This window comes from Cervus canadensis, chromosome 12 (genome assembly GCF_019320065.1).
Source record: "Cervus canadensis isolate Bull #8, Minnesota chromosome 12, ASM1932006v1, whole genome shotgun sequence".
In the NCBI taxonomy this organism is placed as follows: Eukaryota; Metazoa; Chordata; class Mammalia; order Artiodactyla; family Cervidae; genus Cervus; species Cervus canadensis.
The window spans coordinates 22479592-22499271 of NC_057397.1; the positions used below are offsets into that span (position 1 = coordinate 22479592).

The following is a 19680-nucleotide window of genomic DNA, read 5'->3' on the forward strand; positions in this document are numbered from 1 at the left end:
AGCTCTTGACCTGTTAGAGACAAAGCTAGGTTTCTGTCCTGTGATTCAGCTCAAGTACATTTCCAAACTCACAGAGTCACTTAGGAGTGTTTGCTGGGGCTGTCAGGTGAGGTGCACATGTGAATTAGTATATACATTTTTAACAGGGGTGGCTCATGTAGTGTATGCAAACCCATCACAGTTAAGGCTAATTTATTGATTGAATTATAAAAATAAGTCTCTTCTTCAAACCAGCAGTACAGAGTCTAATATGTTCTTTTTTTTCCCTACGGAGTAAAGAAGAGAGGGCTTCCTAGCTGGTGCTAGTGATAAAGAATCTGCCTGCCAATGCAGGAGATGTAGGTTCGATCCCTGGGTTGGGAAGATCCCCTGGAGAAGGAAATGGCAACCCACTCCAGTATTCTGGTCTGGAGAAACCCATGGGCAGAGGAGCCTGGCAGGCTATAGTCCATGGGGTTGAAAGAGTCAGACATGACTGAGCACATGTGCGCGCTGTGTGCTAAGTCACTTCAGTCGTGTCTGACTCTTTGTGACCCTATGGACTGTAGCCTGCCAGGGCTACATGGAATGGGTTGCCATGCCCTTCTGCAGGGGGTCTTCCTGACCCAGGGATTGAACCTAAGTCTCTTATGTCTCCTGCATTGGCAGATGGGTTCTTTACCACTAGTGCCACCTGGAAACATTGTAACATATAAAGAAGCTAAGAATTACAGGCATATTCAGATACAAACAAACATGATTAGTTGTGGACTTATTTTATTGAATAAACAGATTCAGTGCCCCCCTAAGGATCTTGATATGGTCAGCCAGCTCCAGTAGGAATTAATAGGCACACAGAAAAGTGTTATTTTTCTTAACTGTTGTACTAAAAATTTTCTTTACATATAATGTTGAAAAATTATCAGCCTAAAACTGCAATTTTTAAAGTCTATTTATAGTTACTCTTTTTCTAAAAGTATCATCTACTCTATTTAAAAATTAACTTGAGGTTAATTTGCATTAATATATTTTTATTAATACACTGTATTCTCTGAGTTCTCTGACATTGGAATGGCTGCAGTGTTTTTTTTTTTAATCAAACTAAGAAGTGATAGGAAACTGTTGAGTATGTAATGTGAATGCCTAGGGAGATTGTGAAAGTGTCGGCTATGTCCCGGTGAGCACTTCTGGAAGCCTTGGTCATTGCTGGAAGTCTGGAGTGCTCTGAACATGAACAAGACTTCCAGCTCCTCATGACACTTTTACCACTTCTGGAACTTTAGCTACTGTTGTTTCCTCTCGGTTTTGGTCTGAACTTCCCCTGGGTTTTCTCGCTCTATGAATGAAGCCAGGGCAATGTCCATTCCAAGGTACTCAGCCAAGGCCATCAACATGTTTGGAGATATTACTCTAGAAAAAAGCAGAGAAAAAAAATTCAGAATGCTTTAGAAGGAGTCTAAAGAGACATCATCAGGGAATTCCCTGGTGGTACAATGGTTAGGGCTCTGGGCTTCTGCTGTAGGAGGCCTGGGTTCCATCCCTGGCGGGGAAACTAAGATCCCGCATAACACACAGCACAGCCAAACAAATAAATAAATAAACAAAAGAGAAATATCTTTGTAAAGATTACGTGTGAGTTCTCACGCCTCACACTATGTGGGTGTCACTGCTGAAAGGGACGAACGCGGAAATGTTGCATTATGGGAACTGAATGCTGTCTACAGAGCTTTGAACAGTCCCAGTGCTCAGGCCACAAAGTGTGTGTTGGTTGTTCAGTCGTGTCCAGCTCTTTGTGACCTCTTGAACTGGAGCCTGAGGGTTCCTCTATCCATAGAATTCTCCAGCAAGAATACTGGGAGTGGGTTGCATACCCTTCTTCAGGAGATCATCCTGACCTAGGGATTGAACCTGGGTCTCCTGCATTGCAGGCAGATTCTTTACCATCTGAGCCACCACGGAAGTCCCATTAGCTGTTTAATCCTGCAAAAATGACTTACTCTCTTTAAGCCTCAGTTACTCCAAGTGTGATAAACCGCGCAAGGCTGTCATGCAGAGTACGGCCCAGGTAGACACTTCATGAAACTTACACATTGTTCTCTGTTCTTTTCAGAGAAGATAGTGGGCCTGGCCTAAATGCACTCACAAGACTCTGGAACTTTCAGCATGAAGTTGCAGGTCTTCTTTCACCAGAGGAAGTGAGGAACTTGCCAAAAATCCTTAATATTTTTCTGGCAGTGCACTCGGGTTTATTGGTCCTTTGTTTTCAAAATAGAATTTTATGTCAGCTGAACTGATAGAATTCACCTCCTGTAATTGGGGTTTCTATTTGTTTTTCTTGAAGTTAATAATTTTTATTCTCTAAGAGGGTTTCCCAGGTGGCGCTAGTGGTAAAGAATCCACCTGCCAGTGCAGACATAAGAGATGTGTGTTTGGTCCCTGGGTCAGGAAGATTCCCCTGGAGAAGGGAATGGCAACTCACCCCAGAATTCTTGCCTGGAAAATCCCGTGGACAGAGGAGACTGGCAGGCTATATCTGTGTGGTTATAAACAGTCAGACATGACTGGAGCAACTTAGCACTTAGCACTCTGTAAGAACCAATAGCTTCTGAATTTTCTCAATGTCTGGAATAACTAAGCACAGCTAGAAATAGTCCAATAAATTGCCCTGGCATTATTTAGATATTCTTCTTCTTCAACCTTAAGATATGAGGTTGCTTTCTGGTAAAAGAGGTAGCAATGATGAGAGCAATTTGTTCACAAACAACCAAAATGATAGAGAAGTCGTTATTCACTTACTGTTTCAGTAACAATGCAATGTGAAAGAATCTGGGTAATATCAAGTACAACTGCTCCTCTAAAATAGCATTTAAAATATTTTGGGCAGCATACTCCTGTTTCAGCATGGGCAACAAAAGTGGATACCTGGAATAAAAAAATCACAAAAAGTTATATTGTTAAAGTGGAATTTTTTTGCTGCCATGGTGAGCACTAATCATTAAATTTTAGATATCAAGTCATCAACATATGTCTATAATATGCAAATCATGTGTAAATATTAGAAAAAGCCTTGTGTTTTCTCTCGTGATCATATTGGGACCAGTGCTAACACATTTCCAGCTTCCCCAGTGGCTCAGTGGCAAAGAGTCTGCCAGCAATGCAGGAGCCCCAGGAGATGTGTGTTCAATTCCTGGGTGTCAAAGATCCCCTGGATAAGGAAATGGCCACTCATTACAGTATCCTTGCCTAGGAGATGTAATGGATGGAGCAGCCCAGTGGGCTGCAGTCTGTGGGGTCACAAGAGTCAGATATGACTTAGCGAGCAAACAAAAGCTAACGTATTTCATTTCCTGGAGTGAATTCCTGGCATTTATTGATTTTCTCCTCTGTGATGGTCTAGATCTATGGAAGGAAGTGCTTTGAGATTTTTTTTCTTTTCTCTCTTTCAGCCCAAACATCAGATATTTGTATACTATTAAGAAGTGGAACTGCAAAATTATTTCACTGAAAGGAAAGAGCTCCTGAGCATGTATAATGTGGCTTTATTTTAAGCACACTATTGTTACTACAGTAAGCAAACTCAGATGTTTGCAAAATCAATTGGAGTTGAAATGGGATGAACATGTAATGAAGCTCCCATTAGACATTACTTTGACATTTTATACTTTTATATTATGCTTCTGTGTTTCTTGAACCACACCTCCTCAAAAATTCTATTTTTTTGTGTGTGTGTTCAATCACTTAGTTGTGTCTAACTCTTTGCAACTCCATTGGCTGTAGCCTGGCAGGCTCCTCTGTCCATGAGATTTTCCAGGCAAGAATACTGGAATGGTTAGTCATTTATATGTAAATTAATGTTTTTCATTAAATTTGGGAGGTTTTCAGCCATCCATTTCTTTAAATGCTTTTTTTGTTTTTTCCCCTTATTTCTTTGTTATTCTCCTTCTGCGTATGTTGATGTGATTAAAGGTATCCCAGCTTTCTCTGAGGATCTGTTCCTTTTTTTCCATTTATGTTCTCTCTTCCTTCTGGTTGCATATTCTCTGTTCATTTGTCTTGAGGTTCATTTTTTTTTTCTTTTTCTGCCAGCCCAAATATACTGTTGAGCTGCTCTAGTGCATCTTCCCTTTCATTTACTCTTCTTTTCCAATCCCAAATTTATATTTGCTTCTTAAAAAAATCTGTATTTATTTATTAATATTTGATGAAACATCTCCATTCTAAAAATATGGATTTCTTTAGCTCTTTGAATGGATTTAAAATAGCTGCTTTGAAGTTTGTCTGCTAAGTCCAGCATCGGGGTCCTTTTCAAAGCAATTTCCATTGCCTATGGGTTTTTCTCATGTATGGGTCACACTTTTCTGTGTATTTTGTATATCATACTTTTTATTAAAAACTGAACATTTTAGATGATATATGGTAGCAACTCTGGATAACTGTCCTCTGCGACTGTTTGCTTGTTTATTTCCTCAGTCACTTGGCTGAAACTAGTTCCATAAGGTCTATCTCTCCTCCAAGGCTTCTGATGTCATTCCTTGAAGGACTCCATCCGGGGAATCTGTGGTTTTAACCGGGCAATCTTTGACCGCCTCTTTCTCTTAAGGCTCTAGCTGGTCTGTCTCTATCTGTATCGTTATCTACCTCTTATGCTGTAGTTTGCTAGCTGGTGGTACTATTTTTTTTTTTTTTTTTGAAGATGCTCTGATTTATGGTTTTATCCAATGGCAGAGGGAGAGAGATGTCAGTCTTTGCTGCTGACTGTGACCTTGTCTGTCAGAACCTCTGTTATGAAGCAGGAGTTGGGTGATGAGAAAATGACTCCTCACTGGAGTTCTCACCTTAGCTATCAAACAGAGTCTGGGGGAATGGTGGGAAGTAATGCTGCCCCCCAGCTGCTGTTACCAGCCTGTATGGATCTTCCAGCACCCAGACCTGGGGCTTGGGGTCTGCTGATTTTTACTGTCCGGTAAGTCTACCACACATAGGTCTTTTGCCACATGACTCTTGCTCCAGCAACAAAGAGCTGTGGAAAGCAGGATTGCTTTCTTCAACAACAGCCTCTCCCCAGGTCTTCCCTGTCGTGGAGGTGGAGGAATAAACACTGTCTGACTGAGTCTATCCTTTCATTATAGGCCTTCCACGGAAATTGGGATCTTTCAGTATTCACCTGCTGCCAAACCACCCAGAGGGGTTCTCCCTCTCCGGGGACTGGTGTGTGTGTGTGCATGCTGCATGCTTAGTTGCTTTTTGTGACCCTGCAGACTGTAGCCCTCCAGGTTCCTCGTCCATGGGATTCTCCAGGCAAGAACACTGGAGTGGGTTGCACTTCCTCCTCCAAAGGATCTTCCCTACCCAGGGATCAAACTCAAGTCTCCTGTGGCTCTGGCATTGGCAGGCGGGTTCCTTACCACCGAGCTGCCTGGTAAGCCCCTCCAGAGACTGGGGGACATGGGAATTACCACTGGTTTGCCAAGCCCCTGAAACAGTTGTTCTGCAAGGCAGAGCTGTTGCCTGGAGGATGAGTGTTGTTCCTGGTTCCAATGCCAAGGCCTCTCAGAGTTCTTACCGAATTTCTGTAGGTTTTGTTAAATAAATACTTCTCAATGGGTTGCCTGCTCTTTGGTCAGTCTCCAAAGATTTTAAATAATTGTCTTTGCTAATTTTGACTTGCATGGTAGATGTTTCTTTGTGAGAGTATTTTCCCTGCTGTCCTGTCAACTCCATCACCTGTTTTGACACTTTTAATTTTATGATTTCCCTAGACTCTAAATAGCCTCATTGATTTTTAGACAGGCTTTTTGTTGGCTGTCTCTCTTTCCTACAGATATAGCTGATTCATAGCATTTGGTTCCTGTCAAGCACCTTTTTAGCTATTGTAATGACTACACTGGCCCAGACCATGTCTATATTTCTTAATATATTCTACTGACTGGCTCCTTTGTATAAAAGTCTTCGTATTTCACTTGTTTCTTCCTTGGTCTATTCTACCAAATATAAACCTATATCATCCTCCAATATTCCCCCACATATATTATTCAATCTTTCAAAACATTTTATCTTTTGGCTGATTTTTACTTCAGTATTCTTTTTAGAAAAGAAATTATCTTCTTAACACAACAATGCTAAAGATTTTAATAACTTCTCACTACCAACTTTCCTGTTATATTGTAATATTCTGATTAGCAATTTAGGTTTACGTTTTCACAATAATTTACCATTATTATCCTTAAATGGAGTAAACTCATTAATTTAATGCAGGTTGAATGTTTTCTTTGACTAACTCAGGCATTCAACCGATGTCTTTTGTTTTACTTTTCATATTTCAAAACTTCAAAATGAAAGATGATAATTATCTATATTGGAAGATTATCGTAAGAGCGAAGATTACTGTAAGATTTCACTTACTTGGTTGAACACCCCTCAAACATTCCAGTTTTGATAAAATATGGGCAAACAATGGTGGTTTTAATATTAGTTTTTTGTAATAGTCTTAATTCAAAGTGGAGAGACTCCGCAAAGCCACAAGCTGCAAACTTGCTGGCACAGTAATCTGAAACAGAGTGAGGAGCTGTTAGCAGCAGACTTTGACAAGTTAATTCATGGAATTATTTTGAAAATGGAAACTCCCTTCCCTTTCTTTGGCTTATTCTGGGGGCAAAGTGAAAGTGTTAGTCACTCAGTTGTGTCCTAATCTTTGCCACCCTATGGACTGTAGCCTGCCAGGCTGCTCTGTCCATGGGATTCTCCATGCAAGAATACTGGAGTGGGTTGCCATGCCCTCCTCCAGCGGATCTTTCTGACCCAGGTATCAAACCTGAGTCTCTTACATTGACAGGCAGATTCTTTACCATCTAAGCTACCAGGGAAAGCATCACTGTTACAGTCAATTTTGGGTGGCCACTCCAGTCCTAATAGCTCTATATAGCATACCAACAACAAAATGAAAATGATTTCAATTTCTCTTAACCTAAGAAGACTACAAAGCCAATTGGTTCTTTTTTTCTCTTTGTGTTATTTTTTATTAAGAAGACAGTGATTTTATTATTTTAAAATATATGTATTTGGCTGCCCCAGGTCCCAATTACATCATGTAGGATCTTTTCTTGTGGACTCTCTAGTTGTAGTGCATGGGCTTAGCTGCTCCGTGGCATGTGGGATCTTAGTTCCCTGACCAGGGATCTAACTCACATTCCCTGAATTGCAAGGAAGATTCTTAACCACTGCACCACCAGGGAAGTCCCACCGTTATTTTTTATAGAGGAGGGGAGCAGCAACATGAATGGCCCTACAGATGGTCGTACTAAGTGAAGTAAGCCAGACAGAGAAAGACTAGTACCATACGATATCATTTATGTATGGGATTCAAATTTAGGAAATGGGAAGGAATCCTAGCGTTACAAACAGAGCCAAAGGTACTAGAGACTTCCCCTTGGTGAAGAAGAGTTCTCCATGCCTTGGAAGGGTCCTGACTTCTGCGTGCTGTGAGCTGGAGATACAAAGTCACGGGTGGAGCACTCACCTGACAGACCGTTGATCCCGGTCACTCCTGCTACACTTGAAATGCAGACTAAGTGACCATGGTTAGCTTCAAGCATGGCAGGAAGGAAGGCCTTACAAGTCTGGAAGATACAAACACACTGTGTCAATATTTATTACTCATTCTTTCTGCTCAAGATGTGATCAACCTTCAGGCTCACTTAATAAACATTTATTTAACACCTGGTGTTTGCATGTCTGACTCTTTGCAGCCCCATGGACTGCAGCCTGCCAGGCTCCTCTGTCCATGGGATTTCCCAGGCAGGAACAGTGGAATGGGTTGCCATTTCCTTTCTCCAGGGGATCTTCCTGACCCAGGGATCCAACTGGCATCTCTTATGTTGCTACCATTTTTCTGTTTCCAGTTGAAAATAATGTTTTCCTCACAGGGGAAAGGGTGACTGGATATTTCAAGGGTCTGTTTGTGTTTCTAGCCCTGTGTGTCAGTGGAGGGCTTTTTAAAGACATTCTAGAAGTTAAATTTATATTATAAAGACATTATTTGTTCTGGATGTACAGATTCCCACCATTATAGAGAAAAGAAAGGAATGCAAGTGTGTGTTGAGGAAGCATTTAGTCATCAAAAACACATCAATGAAACTTTGGGAATATCATTTTAACCAGAGACATACATACAAATACAGGTTTACCTGTATGTACAATCAAGGTAACTCTGTGAAATAATGACATGTATTTGATAAATAGGTATATTTATAAAATAGGTATATTTGATAAATAGGTATATCTATTTTCCCTGATTTGATCACATGCGGGGTGTAATACAAACAAGTGTCAGATTTGCTTGTCTTTATTTTATTGTATTTGTTGTAAGATTCCATTTTTCTTATGCAAAAAGTTTCTTATGACTGAACTTCCTAAATGTTTTCCCCCTGGTTATAGATTAGATCAGTTATCACTATTTCCATAAAATAGCTCAGGTTATGAAGACAGCAAGTACATGTTCAGTTGAATTGCAACAAATGATGACTCTATTGTTAAAATAAAAAAAGAACTAGTGTTTTTTAACTTTGGACAGGTTTGCCAATTACTTGGACTTTGTTTCTCCACCTGCATTGCCTTTTGCAATTTTTAAAAATTACCTTTTGGACAACCTTTTAATATCAACAGTAACTGTGTTACTCTGTAATGTCAACTTAAAAGACTTCAAGACTTTAGAAGACTATTCAGTTGGGTCAATTTACAGGAAATATTTGGCTCCCCATAAAATTTTAAAAGAAGTTCAAAGTCATACAGAAAAGCATGGAGGCACCCAGCAGGCTGTGGTGTGGACAAGGAATGTTGCCTGCCACCCTTGGACATCAAAGAGATCAAGCCAGTTAATCCGAAATGAAATCGAACCTAAATATTCATTGGAAGGATTGATGTTGCTGCTGAAGCTCCAATACTTTGACCACCTGATGCAGAGAATGGACTTATTGGAAAAGACCTTGTTGCTGGGAAAGATTGAAGGCAGGAGGAGGAGGAGGTGACAGAGGATGAGATGGTTGGATGGCGTCACCAACTCAGTGGACATGAGTTTGAGCAAGCTGCGGGAGATGGTGAGGTACAGGGAAGCCTGGCATGCTGTAGTCCATGGGGTCGCAGAGAGTCGGACATGACTCAGCAACTGAACAAGAATACCAGCAAACAAAGGATGTTTTGGCCATCAAGCCCATAGCCACCTCTGCCTCCAACTTTGGATAGTCCAAGAGTTCTGCTTAGTCTATCAATGGGATATCAACAGATAAATGGTTGACTAGTTGTTTATAGAATTTGGACTTCCCTTGTGGCTCAGCTGGTCAAGAATCTGCCGGCAATGCTGGAGATCTGGGTTTGATCCCTGGGTTGGGAAGATCCCCTGGAGAAGGGAAAGGCTATCCACTCCAGTATTCTGACCTGGAGAATTCCATGGACTACAGTCCATGGGGTCAAAAAGAGTTGGACATGACTGAGTTACTTTCACTTATAGAACTACATGAAATTCTCATATTCACCAACAAAACAAAATGAAAAAGAAAGAAGATTTACCCAGAAGTGAGACATGGCGTTGATAAGAAATGATCTTTCCACCATGTGGTCTGGAGTTTTGAGGAACTCTCTTCCCGTCACGACCCCTGCATTGTTAATAAGGATAGTCACATTGCCCACTTCCTTCTTAACCTGTGCAGAAGTGAGGCAAATAATTCATTTATGTTAGGTTACTTATTTTTCCATGCCATTATTATTATTATTATTTTTACTTTATTCAGATAGTTTCTTTAAGCTTAGTTAGTTTATCTCTCTCATAGAAATTCAGCAAGTTTAAAGTAGCTTTATGATTGATTGTGTAAAAAAAACCACATTGATTTGCCAGTTTTTCTTTGTGTGTGCAGAGATGACCGGGTGTTGCAGTGTATTTTCTCTGCCTCCTATTTTTGTCATGTTACTCTCCCTTTTTGCCAGAGGTGAACGCCGGGGGTACTGCAGAGTGCTGTCTCTGTTTCCCTGTGTGGCTTTCAATGTCTCCCTTTGGATGGTGGTTGTATCTCTCTTCAACCCGGTGTGTGTGGCAGTTACTTCTGTAGGTGCCGTCTTCCTGACTCCTCTGTGACCAGGTGCAAGAGCTCATCCCACCCCTGTGGGATCACAGGTATCTGTGGGCCTGTGACCTCTGTCAAAAAGACCTCCCCAGGTCTAATTATTGCCTGTGCCCAGTTATTTCCCTGAGTTTCCAGCTGTGCTACCCCTGCTGTGTCCTGAGGGTCTTCCTTCACCCTTCCTTCTGAATTGCTTACCTCATCTGCTTATGGAACCCACTACCACCAGCTCTACTCGGAGGAAGCTGGGCTCCAGGAAACACTGCAGTGACCTTGATAAAGCTGGCCTGGGGCAAAACATGATGTAAAGCATGATGCATGTTCAAACGACGATTTGAAGATGTATTTGCCCTCAACTGTATCTTTGGTGCTGTCACGACAATCTGTTCTTTTTTCCGAACAGGAAGCACTACTGCCTTGACTTGGTTGTCCTGGCCCCACCTACTGCTCTGTGTTGAGGCTTCCAGATCACATGGTGGGGAGATATTAGGAAAAAACCACTCCTGATGTCATCAAGTTGAACAGGTTCTGAAGGGAAGGGTTATTGTTGCTGCACCAATGTTGGGCAGAGTGATTGGGCCCCTCTGCTTTGGAGAGGGGCAGTACAGGGGCAAACACCCAAGAGATGTGAGCTTTTGGCTTGACGAGGGAGCCCGTGTGAGCAAGTGCTTGATATTAGACCAACTTGGGGAGGAACTTGGGCCTCTGGAGGATGGGAAATCTTTGGCGTAAGGCATTCTTAAATATTTAAGAAAAACCTAACGGTCACCATCATCCTGTCCAAGAAGATCCCTCAGTCTTAGGGACCCAGGGCTAAGAGGAACTTTATCTAGGTAATAGGATTTAATTTTCACTGCGAGTTTAGGAAAGCATTCTGATCCCAGTTTATAGATGAGGAAACAGAGGTTCTCAGAAGTTAAGATTTTGCCAAAGGATAGCTTTTGGCTTTCGAGAAGAATCACAGTGATTCTCACTCAGTTTGGACACACATACAAGAAAATAAAAGCTCTTTTTATCTAGATTTACTTCTCTGTGGCCAAGATGATTACTTCTGTAACAAACAAATCTCACGTATGTGAACGTGCACACAGACATACTAATAAATATAAATACTTGATTGGACCTGGACATTTGGGAATAAAGCATGAGGCTGTTTATTCTAACAAAAACAATTCATTTGTGTACTGGGTTTCTGTGGTGGAGATGAGAAAGTTACCTCAGTCAGATTTTGGGAAATTAATTACTGAGCCCTTTATTAAAAAAAATTTAATATTATCATTGTTTTTTTGGCTATGCCCCATGGCATATGGGATCTTGGCTCCCTGACCAGGGATCAAACCCAAGCCCCCTACAGTGGAAGCCTGGAGTCTTAACCACTGACTTCTAGGGAACTCCCATTACTGAGCCCTTTAGAATGCTGTTATTGAAGTTTCCTATGAATTTCAGGGGTCTGGATAATGTCCATGGCTTGTTGACATTCTGGTAGATTAAGTCTAACAGTAGTATTAATATTTGGGTTTCTTGGGAGTTGATAAATAACTGAAATTATACAGAAGAGTTGATATTAATAAAATGGTTGGCTTAGAAGAATTCTATTTATAGGACTGTGAGAAAAGAAAAGTCTAAGATACATTCAAATGGTGAAAAGATAATTTTTGATTAAAGTTTTTGGCCTCATTTTCTACTAGACAGCAAGGAAATTTTAAACAAGAGAGAAAGATTCATTGGGGGTGATGGAAATTACAGTGCTTTTGATAGAAGGAAGAGGACTATGAGGGTGTCTTTACTGCTGACACATTGGTGGGTCACTGCTGGGGATGTGGTAGGGGTCTTGATTCCAGGCGGAGGGAACCCCAGTTCTACTTTGTTACTAATTTGCTCTATGCCTTGGCTTCCTGTCATCAGTAGAGCGGACAATGTTATTGTGCCCACATTACTATAAAGATTATATATGAACCCAGAGCCTGTTATACAGAGTGAAATAAGTCAGAAAGAGAAAGACAAATACTGTATATTAACGCATATATATGGAATTTAAAAAGATGGTACTGGTGATCCTACATGCAGGGCAGCAAAAGAGACACAGATGTAAAGAACAGACTTTTGGACTCAGCAGGAGAAGGTGAGGGTGGGATGCTTTCAGAGAATAGCACTGAAACATATACATTACCATATAGAAAATAGATGACCAGTGCGAGTTGGATGGATGAAGTGGGGCACCCAAAGCTGGTTCTCTGGGACAACCCAGAGGGATGGGGTGGGGAGAGAATGGGGAGGGAGGTTTAGGATGAAGGGGACCCATGTACACCTGTTGCTGATTCATGCTGATGTATGGCAAAAATTATCACAATATTGTAAAGTGATTATCCTCCAATCAAAATAAATTAATTGAAAAACAAAAGATTATATATGATGGCGCTACAAATTTCAGAGTCCTGATCTGTGACTTAGAGGTGGTCCTGGGACTGCCACTCCCCCATAAGCTCCTTCCCTGAGCTAGCCCCTGCCACCTTGCTCTGGCAACAACATACATCTGATTGTGATTCCACTTGTTCTGTTCTACAAACCCCTGGGATCTATATATAATCACTAGGTTATATCCTCATTAGTTGGTGATGGATTATAAAGAACAGATCCTATGGGATCCCAACAAAGAAGGAGGCAATAGTAATTGAAGCTGAAGGACTTCCTTGGTGGTCCAGTGGTGAAGAATCCTTGCCTGCCAATTCAGGGGACACAGGTTTGATCCCTGGTGTGGGAAGATCCCATATGCCTGGAAGGAACTAAGTCCATGCGTCACAACTACTGAGCCTGCACCCTAGAGCCCGTGTTCTGCTTTAAGAGAAGTCACCACCATGAGAAGTCCATACATTGCAATGAGAGAGCAGTCCTCACTTGCTGCTCCTGGAGAAAACCTACACGCAGCAACAAAGACCCAGTGCAGCCAAAAATAAACAAATCAATGAACAATTGAAAAAGGACTTTGAGGCAGAAAAGTGAAGAGGAGGGTTCAGAAGGTAAGTGTCTATGTAGATTGCCAGAGGGACGGATAGTCCCTCAGAGATTCTGTCATCACACTGAGTTGCGTGGACAATTTCAGGTCACATAGCAGAGGATGAGAACGACTTAGACCGCCCCACTCCTGTCCTGGGCATGTTTGGTTCTGCCCATGACCGGTTTCAGCATCTTGGGCAACTTGCACACGCTTCCTACTGCTTAGTTTCCTCATTTGTAAATGACAAGGATGCTAACCATATACTCCCAAGAGGGCTATGTGTGTAGGTTAAAGGAGTTATTATGTGCATAAGGTGCTCAGAACAGTAGCTACTTGTAATATTGTGTTTTGTCTTATTCTATCTTCACTTGGTTTTGAGGCTCTGGCTAGAGGCCAGGGCATTCCCCATCTTGATCAACCCATTAAGGTTACATGCCCAGCACCTTGCCCACTGGGGAAGGCTGTAGGCTACCATGTGTGTTTGCTAAGTTGCTTCAGTCATGTCTGCCTCTTTGCGACCCCATGGACTGTAGCCTGCCAGGCTCCTCTGTCCATGGGATTCTTCAAGCAAGAATGATTACTAGAGTGGGTTGCCATGCCCTTCTATGGGGGATCTTCCCAACCCAGGGATCGAACCTGTGTTTCTTACATCTCCTGCTTTGGCAGGTGGGTTCTTTATCATTATCACCACCTAGGAAGCCCATAGGCTACCGTATGTACACTGTCCTAATGGCCCTAGTGTCAGGTATCAGAGGGCTAGGAACAGCCCCGATGCCCCAGATCCTGCCCCTGTGGTTCCTCTTAACCCATCCTAAGCTGGTTGATCCTGCCTCAGCTTTCTGACTTGTGGAAACCACAGTGCAGGCTCTGGTTCATGCCCTTTCTCTCACCTGCCTCCTGACCCACCCAGTGTTTCCCCTGGAGGCCCTGTGTGGTGTGCCGTGTCCTCCCCAGGGAACTGTGAGTCTCACAGAATTGTGACACGCTTTCTGCTCTCTCTCTCTCTAGGTCTGTATTTATCTTCACTGCACCTCACCCAAGGCATATGGCTAAAACACCACGTGAGGGCTGGACTGTTGCTAGAGGGTATGGTAATTACACAATAAGTACCTATTATAATTAAAACATTTATCAGTACTTAGTGACTGGCGTGCTGCAGTCCATGGGGTAGCAAAGAGTTAGACATGACTTAGCAACTGAACTACAACGACAACAAGTGTGAAGTTAGAATGAATATCCATAAGTTAAATCTAAGGGGAAATGTAGTCTAGAAATAAAGCTTCTTCCCCATCCTCCCTACTTTCTACCCTCAGTACTAGGTGACAGTGGGTGTACACTGGAATCATACAATACAGAGACCTAAAACTGTCCTCTTGAAGATCATCTGGTCCAATCTTTTCATTTTACTGATAAAGAAACAAGGACCTAGAGAGGACAGGTAGCTAGACAGGGCTAGTTCTAGTTTCTACTAACTTCTGGTGGCAAATGAGTTATCAGAAAAGCAGCTGGCAACAACTCAAAAGGCTCATCAAATTCACAGTTGCATTGTTTTCTTCTGTTTCCTTTTCTGGAGGTCACAAATTCAGGTTCTTTTTTTGGGGGGGGTGGCTACATGTGGGATCTTCATGACCCCTGCACTAGAAGTGGAGTCCTAACCACTGGACTGCTAGGGAAGTCCCCACAAAGTCAGATTTCTGACATGCAGAATCAAGCAAGAGGCATAGGAAAAGAACTGTATGACAAAATTCCTCCTCTTCTTTTTGCAAAAGCACACATTAGATGCAGTCCTTTTCTTGGGCATAGAACTAAGAACACCAGTCAGCTTACCTGATCAGCAGCTCTGTAGACATCTTGTCTATTACTGCAGTCACACGTATAGGCAAATGCTTTGGCATCCTGCTTTTCTTTGATCATTCTACACGTTTCCATGTTGCCTTCTTCGTTAATGTCCCATAGAACTAAAATGGCTCCAAGCCTGGCAAATTTGATAGCCAATAACCTCCCAAGTCCACTTGCAGCTCCTGTTATAAGGACAATCTCTCCAGTAACGTCCTTTTTCTTCTTGGAAATTATCTTGTAAAATAAAGATTCTAAAAAATAATATAGAAATTTCCCCAAAAATATGGAGGTGTCGAGAAACACATTCATATTGATTCACTGAAGAAAGGAACGTCCTAATTACGAAAAAAGGTAACTGATAAATTCATGACATTATTACAATTGCAACACACATAAAACACAGTCCAAGGGAATTTCCCTTTGAGACATCAGTTCTTCAAAATATATATTTTGGCAACAGCTGCTACCATTGTTGCATGCTTAAATTATATAAGTAATGAGTATGAAAACATTTTACATTGACAAGAATCTTTCCAACTTGCAGGGCACTTCCTTACAGGCAATCTAATTTGATCTACAGGTAGATCTCAAGTTATTGGGAGAGCTTGAATATCAACTTGCCCAACATTACATGACTCCTAAACCAAGACTCTGGACTCTCAGCTGGCCATTTTTCTGTTATATGAACTCAATTCATGATCTTATATCTAATAGAAATTAATATAGAAGTAGTATTTCTTGCAATACAAATCTTTTTATATTTTCAAGTGCATGTGTGGGTGCCAAGTCTCTTCAGTCGTGTCCGACTCTTTGACCTATAGACTGTAGCCCAGTCTCCCCTGTCCATGGGATTCTCCAAGGAAGAATACTGGAGTGGGCTGCCATGCCCTCTTCAAGGGGATCTTCCTGACCCAGGGATTGAACCCATGTTTCAGTCTTGTTTATTGGCAGTCGGGTTCTTTACCACTGGTCCCACCTGGGAAGGTCTATATTTTCACATAATCCTTATAATATCCCTCTGACAGGGTCAAACCAGGTACAGTTACTACTGGTTTATAGTGAGGGGTCTGAGACAAAAAAGATTGAGTAGACTCATTCAAGGGCTTCCCAGGTGGAGCTAAAGGTGAAGAACCTGCCTGCCAGTGCAGGAGACCTAAGAGATACAGGTTCAATTCCTGGGTCAGGAAGATCCCCTGGAGGAGGGCATGGCAACCCACTCCAGTATTCTTGCCCGGAGAATCCCCACGGACAGAGGAGCATGAGGTTGCAAAGAGTCAGACATGACTGAAGTGACTCAGCACACATGCACCCAGACTTATCGAATGTCACATAGCCAGCTAATAAAATAGGAAATGTCAAGATTGAGGACAGAGGTCTCCTGAATGAAGTCCAGACCTTTAACATTCAAATAGGCTATTTCTGGAGCTGATGTGCCCTTTTCCAGACCTATCTTTTAAAAAATAAAATAATGGAGCAGTTTTTCTTTTTGATGATGTGTCCTTGATTTTTTATAATCATCTTCTGTTATACTTGAACATTCTTACACAATTATTTCATGTAGAAGTTTAACGTGGTCATCCTTAAAACCCACATTAAAAGAAACCACAGCTCCTACACTGTTGGTGGAAATATAAGTTGGTGCAGTCACTATGGAAAACAGACTGAAAGTTCCTCAGAAAGCTAAACAGAATTATCATGTGATCCAGCAATCCCACTCCTGGGCATATTCCCAGACAAAACTATAATTCATAAAGATACATGCACCCCTATATTCACAGCAGCAGTATTCACAATAGCTAATAAATGGAAACAGCCTAAATGTCTGCTGACAGATGAATGGATAAAGAAAATGTGGTACATATATACAATGGGATACTACTCAGCTATAAAAAAGAATGAACTACTGCCAGTTACAGCAACCTGGATGCAACTAGAGATTATCATACTAAGTGAAGTAAGTCAGACAAAGAAAGACAAATACCATATGATATCACTCATGTGTGGAATCTAAAATATGGCACAAATGAACCTATCTATGAAACACAAGCAGACTCACATACATAGAGAACAGACTTGTGGTTGCCAAGGGGCACAAGGGAGGCACAGAGATGGACTGGGAATCTGTGGCTAGAGATGCACGCTATTATATCTAGAATGGATACTACACAACAAGGTCCTACTGTAATAGCACAGGAAACTATATCCGAACTCCTGGGATAAGCCATAAAAGAATATTTAGAAAAGAATATGTGTAAAACTGAGTCACTTTTCTGTACAGCAGACTAGCACAACATAGTAAGTTGTGTTGTACTTCTACACAATAGTAAGTCAACTATACTACTTTGATAAAAAACAAAACAAAAAACCAGACCAGAGCTTCTTGAAGAAAGAACAAGAAGTAGCATCATCATCATAAAAGCAGCAGCAATAGATTTGGAATCTTCCGACACACCAGGCAAGTTCTAAGTCTCTGCATGCATTAATTCAATTAGCTCTTCCAAGGGCCACCCTGTTACTGAGAGGCTAAGCCAACTAGTCCATGGTCACAGTTAAAAATTATGAAGATGGAATCTGAACCCACATAGTGACTTTATAGCCAAGCTCCAAGCACTACGAGATATAGTAAAGAAAAAAAAATTGAGTCTGGTGGAAAGAATTATTTTTGTGTTACATCTACTTCAAATCATTGAGGAATTAATTTTGGGATTTTTCTAGGGCCCAAGTGAGGATGCTAGAGTGGGTGACCCATGCTCCCTTCATCTGTTCTTGCTTCATCAAAGTTCTTGCTGTTAGCCCTGGCCAGTCAGAACTTTCCACTGAGAAAAGATAGAAAAGAGCATTATTGCCAGACACTGTTATAAATATTTGTGTGTGTTTCCAACGGGCCAAAAAAAAAAAAAAAAAAAATCCCCAGGAAAGTGTCAGGGCCTTTGTTGAATTAAATGAGTATGTACTGAACCTGAGTCTTTTTTTTCTTTAAATTGGAGGGTAATTACTTTATGATGTTGTGTTGGTTTCTGTCATACACACGTGAATCAACCGTAATTATGCATATGTCCCCTCCCTCTTGAACCTCCCTCCCACCCTCTACCCCATCCCACCCCTCTCAGCTCAGTTCAGTTCAGTCATCAGTCGTGTCTGACTCTTTGCGACCCCATGAATCAGAGCACTCCAGACCTCCCTATCCATCAACAACTCCCAGAGTTTATTCAGACTCATGTCCATCGAGTCGGTGATGCCATCCAGCCATCTCATCCTCTGTCATCCCCTTCTCCTCCTGCCCCAATCCCTCCCAGCATCAGGGTCTTTTCCAATGAGTCAACTCTTCCCATGAGGTGGCCAAAGTACTGGAGTTTCAGCTTCAGCATCAATCCTTCCAATGAACACCCAGGACTGATCTCCTTTAGGATGGACTAGTTGGATCTCCTTGCAGTCCAAGGGACTCTCAAGAGTCTTCTCCAACACCACAGTTCAAAAGCATTAATTCTTCCGTGCTCAGCTTTCTTTATAGTCCAACTATCACACCCATACATGACCACTGGAAAAACCATAGCCTTGACTAGACAGACCTTTGCTGGCAAAGTAATGTCTCTGCTTTTTAATATGCTATCTAGGTTGGTCATAACTTTCCTTCCAAGGAGTAAGCGTCTTTTAATTTCATGGCTGCAGTCACCATCTGCAATGATTTTTCCCACCCCTCTAGGTTGTCACAAAGCACCGGGTTGAGCTCCCTGAATCAAACAGCAAATTCCCACTGGCTATCTATTTTACGTATAGTGACATATATGTTTCAATGCTACTCTCTCAATTTCTCTCACCCTCTCCTTCCCCCTGCTGTGTCCCCAAGTCTGTTCTCTATGTTTGCATCTCTATTCCTGCCCTGCAAATAGGTTCATAATTTTTCTAGATTCCATACATATGTGTTATTCTATATATCTGTTTTCCTCTTTCTGACTCACTTCACTCTGTATCACAGGCTCTAGGCATTGAGTTTTAAAGATGTTAAGTTATGATCCCTGGACCTGAGAAGCAGGGAGTCCAGTTCTGGGAGATGACGAAGAAACACAAGGTTGCAGAGTGAAATTGCGGCAGACAAAGCTTGGTTCCAGGGTTGGGGAGAGGGAATGTGGTTTTCAGTAGAAGATAAGAAAATGGGCAGAAGCATTTGCATTTGAGCTCTGCTCAAGTGCAAATTTGAAGTCTGCCTTTCAGACAGAGCAAGAGAAAAGGCATTCTAGGTCTTTTCTGTTAACAATTTGGATTTATTAAGAATATTAACTTATATCCCTAAAATCATCATCCTTGGAAAAATGTAGAGTTCTGCTTACCTTGATGTTCACCAAGAGTTTATGGAGATTTCAAGTGCTCATTCAGGAAAGAGATCAAGCTATGGAAAATTCTTGCCTTCCCAAACTTATGTAGACTTTGGCTCAGGTGCAACCCTGGCAACATGTAGTATGTCACAATCACGAGAGGCAACCGTATCTTACCATCTATTACAAATGAACACAAAAGGAGCAGCGTTGGGGCTCTGCGTCACAGAATTCTTGAATGGAGAACAAGATTTCAACTCTCCTCATCCTTTTTCTGTGGAAGGAAGTTTATCCTCAAAGTAGATGGTTTATCTTGAAGTTCAAGTAGCTTTCTCTGAAAGCTAATTGTTACACTTGGGAACCATTCTGAGGACAGGAGTTTTGATGTTTTTCCAATCATTCATTGTTTAAATGTTTCTTGAACTAACTAACAGACTGCACTCTC

The 19680-nt window shown here is 41.6% G+C and overlaps 1 protein-coding gene across 1 annotated transcript; it reads right to left on the reverse strand.

The window, feature by feature from the left end:
• Positions 1 to 739: 739 nt before the first annotated feature.
• Positions 740 to 19369, reverse strand: LOC122451359 (short-chain dehydrogenase/reductase family 16C member 6). Its single transcript, XM_043484131.1, has 7 exons — positions 19251 to 19369; positions 14911 to 15257; positions 9541 to 9672; positions 7496 to 7595; positions 6382 to 6526; positions 2776 to 2901; positions 740 to 1389 (listed from the first exon to the last, which is right to left on the reverse strand). The coding sequence occupies exons 2-7, from the start codon at positions 15229 to 15231 to the stop codon at positions 1263 to 1265; spliced, it is 951 nt and encodes a 316-aa protein (XP_043340066.1). The 5' UTR covers positions 15232 to 15257; positions 19251 to 19369; the 3' UTR covers positions 740 to 1262.
• Between the last annotated feature and the right edge of the window lie 311 nt (positions 19370 to 19680).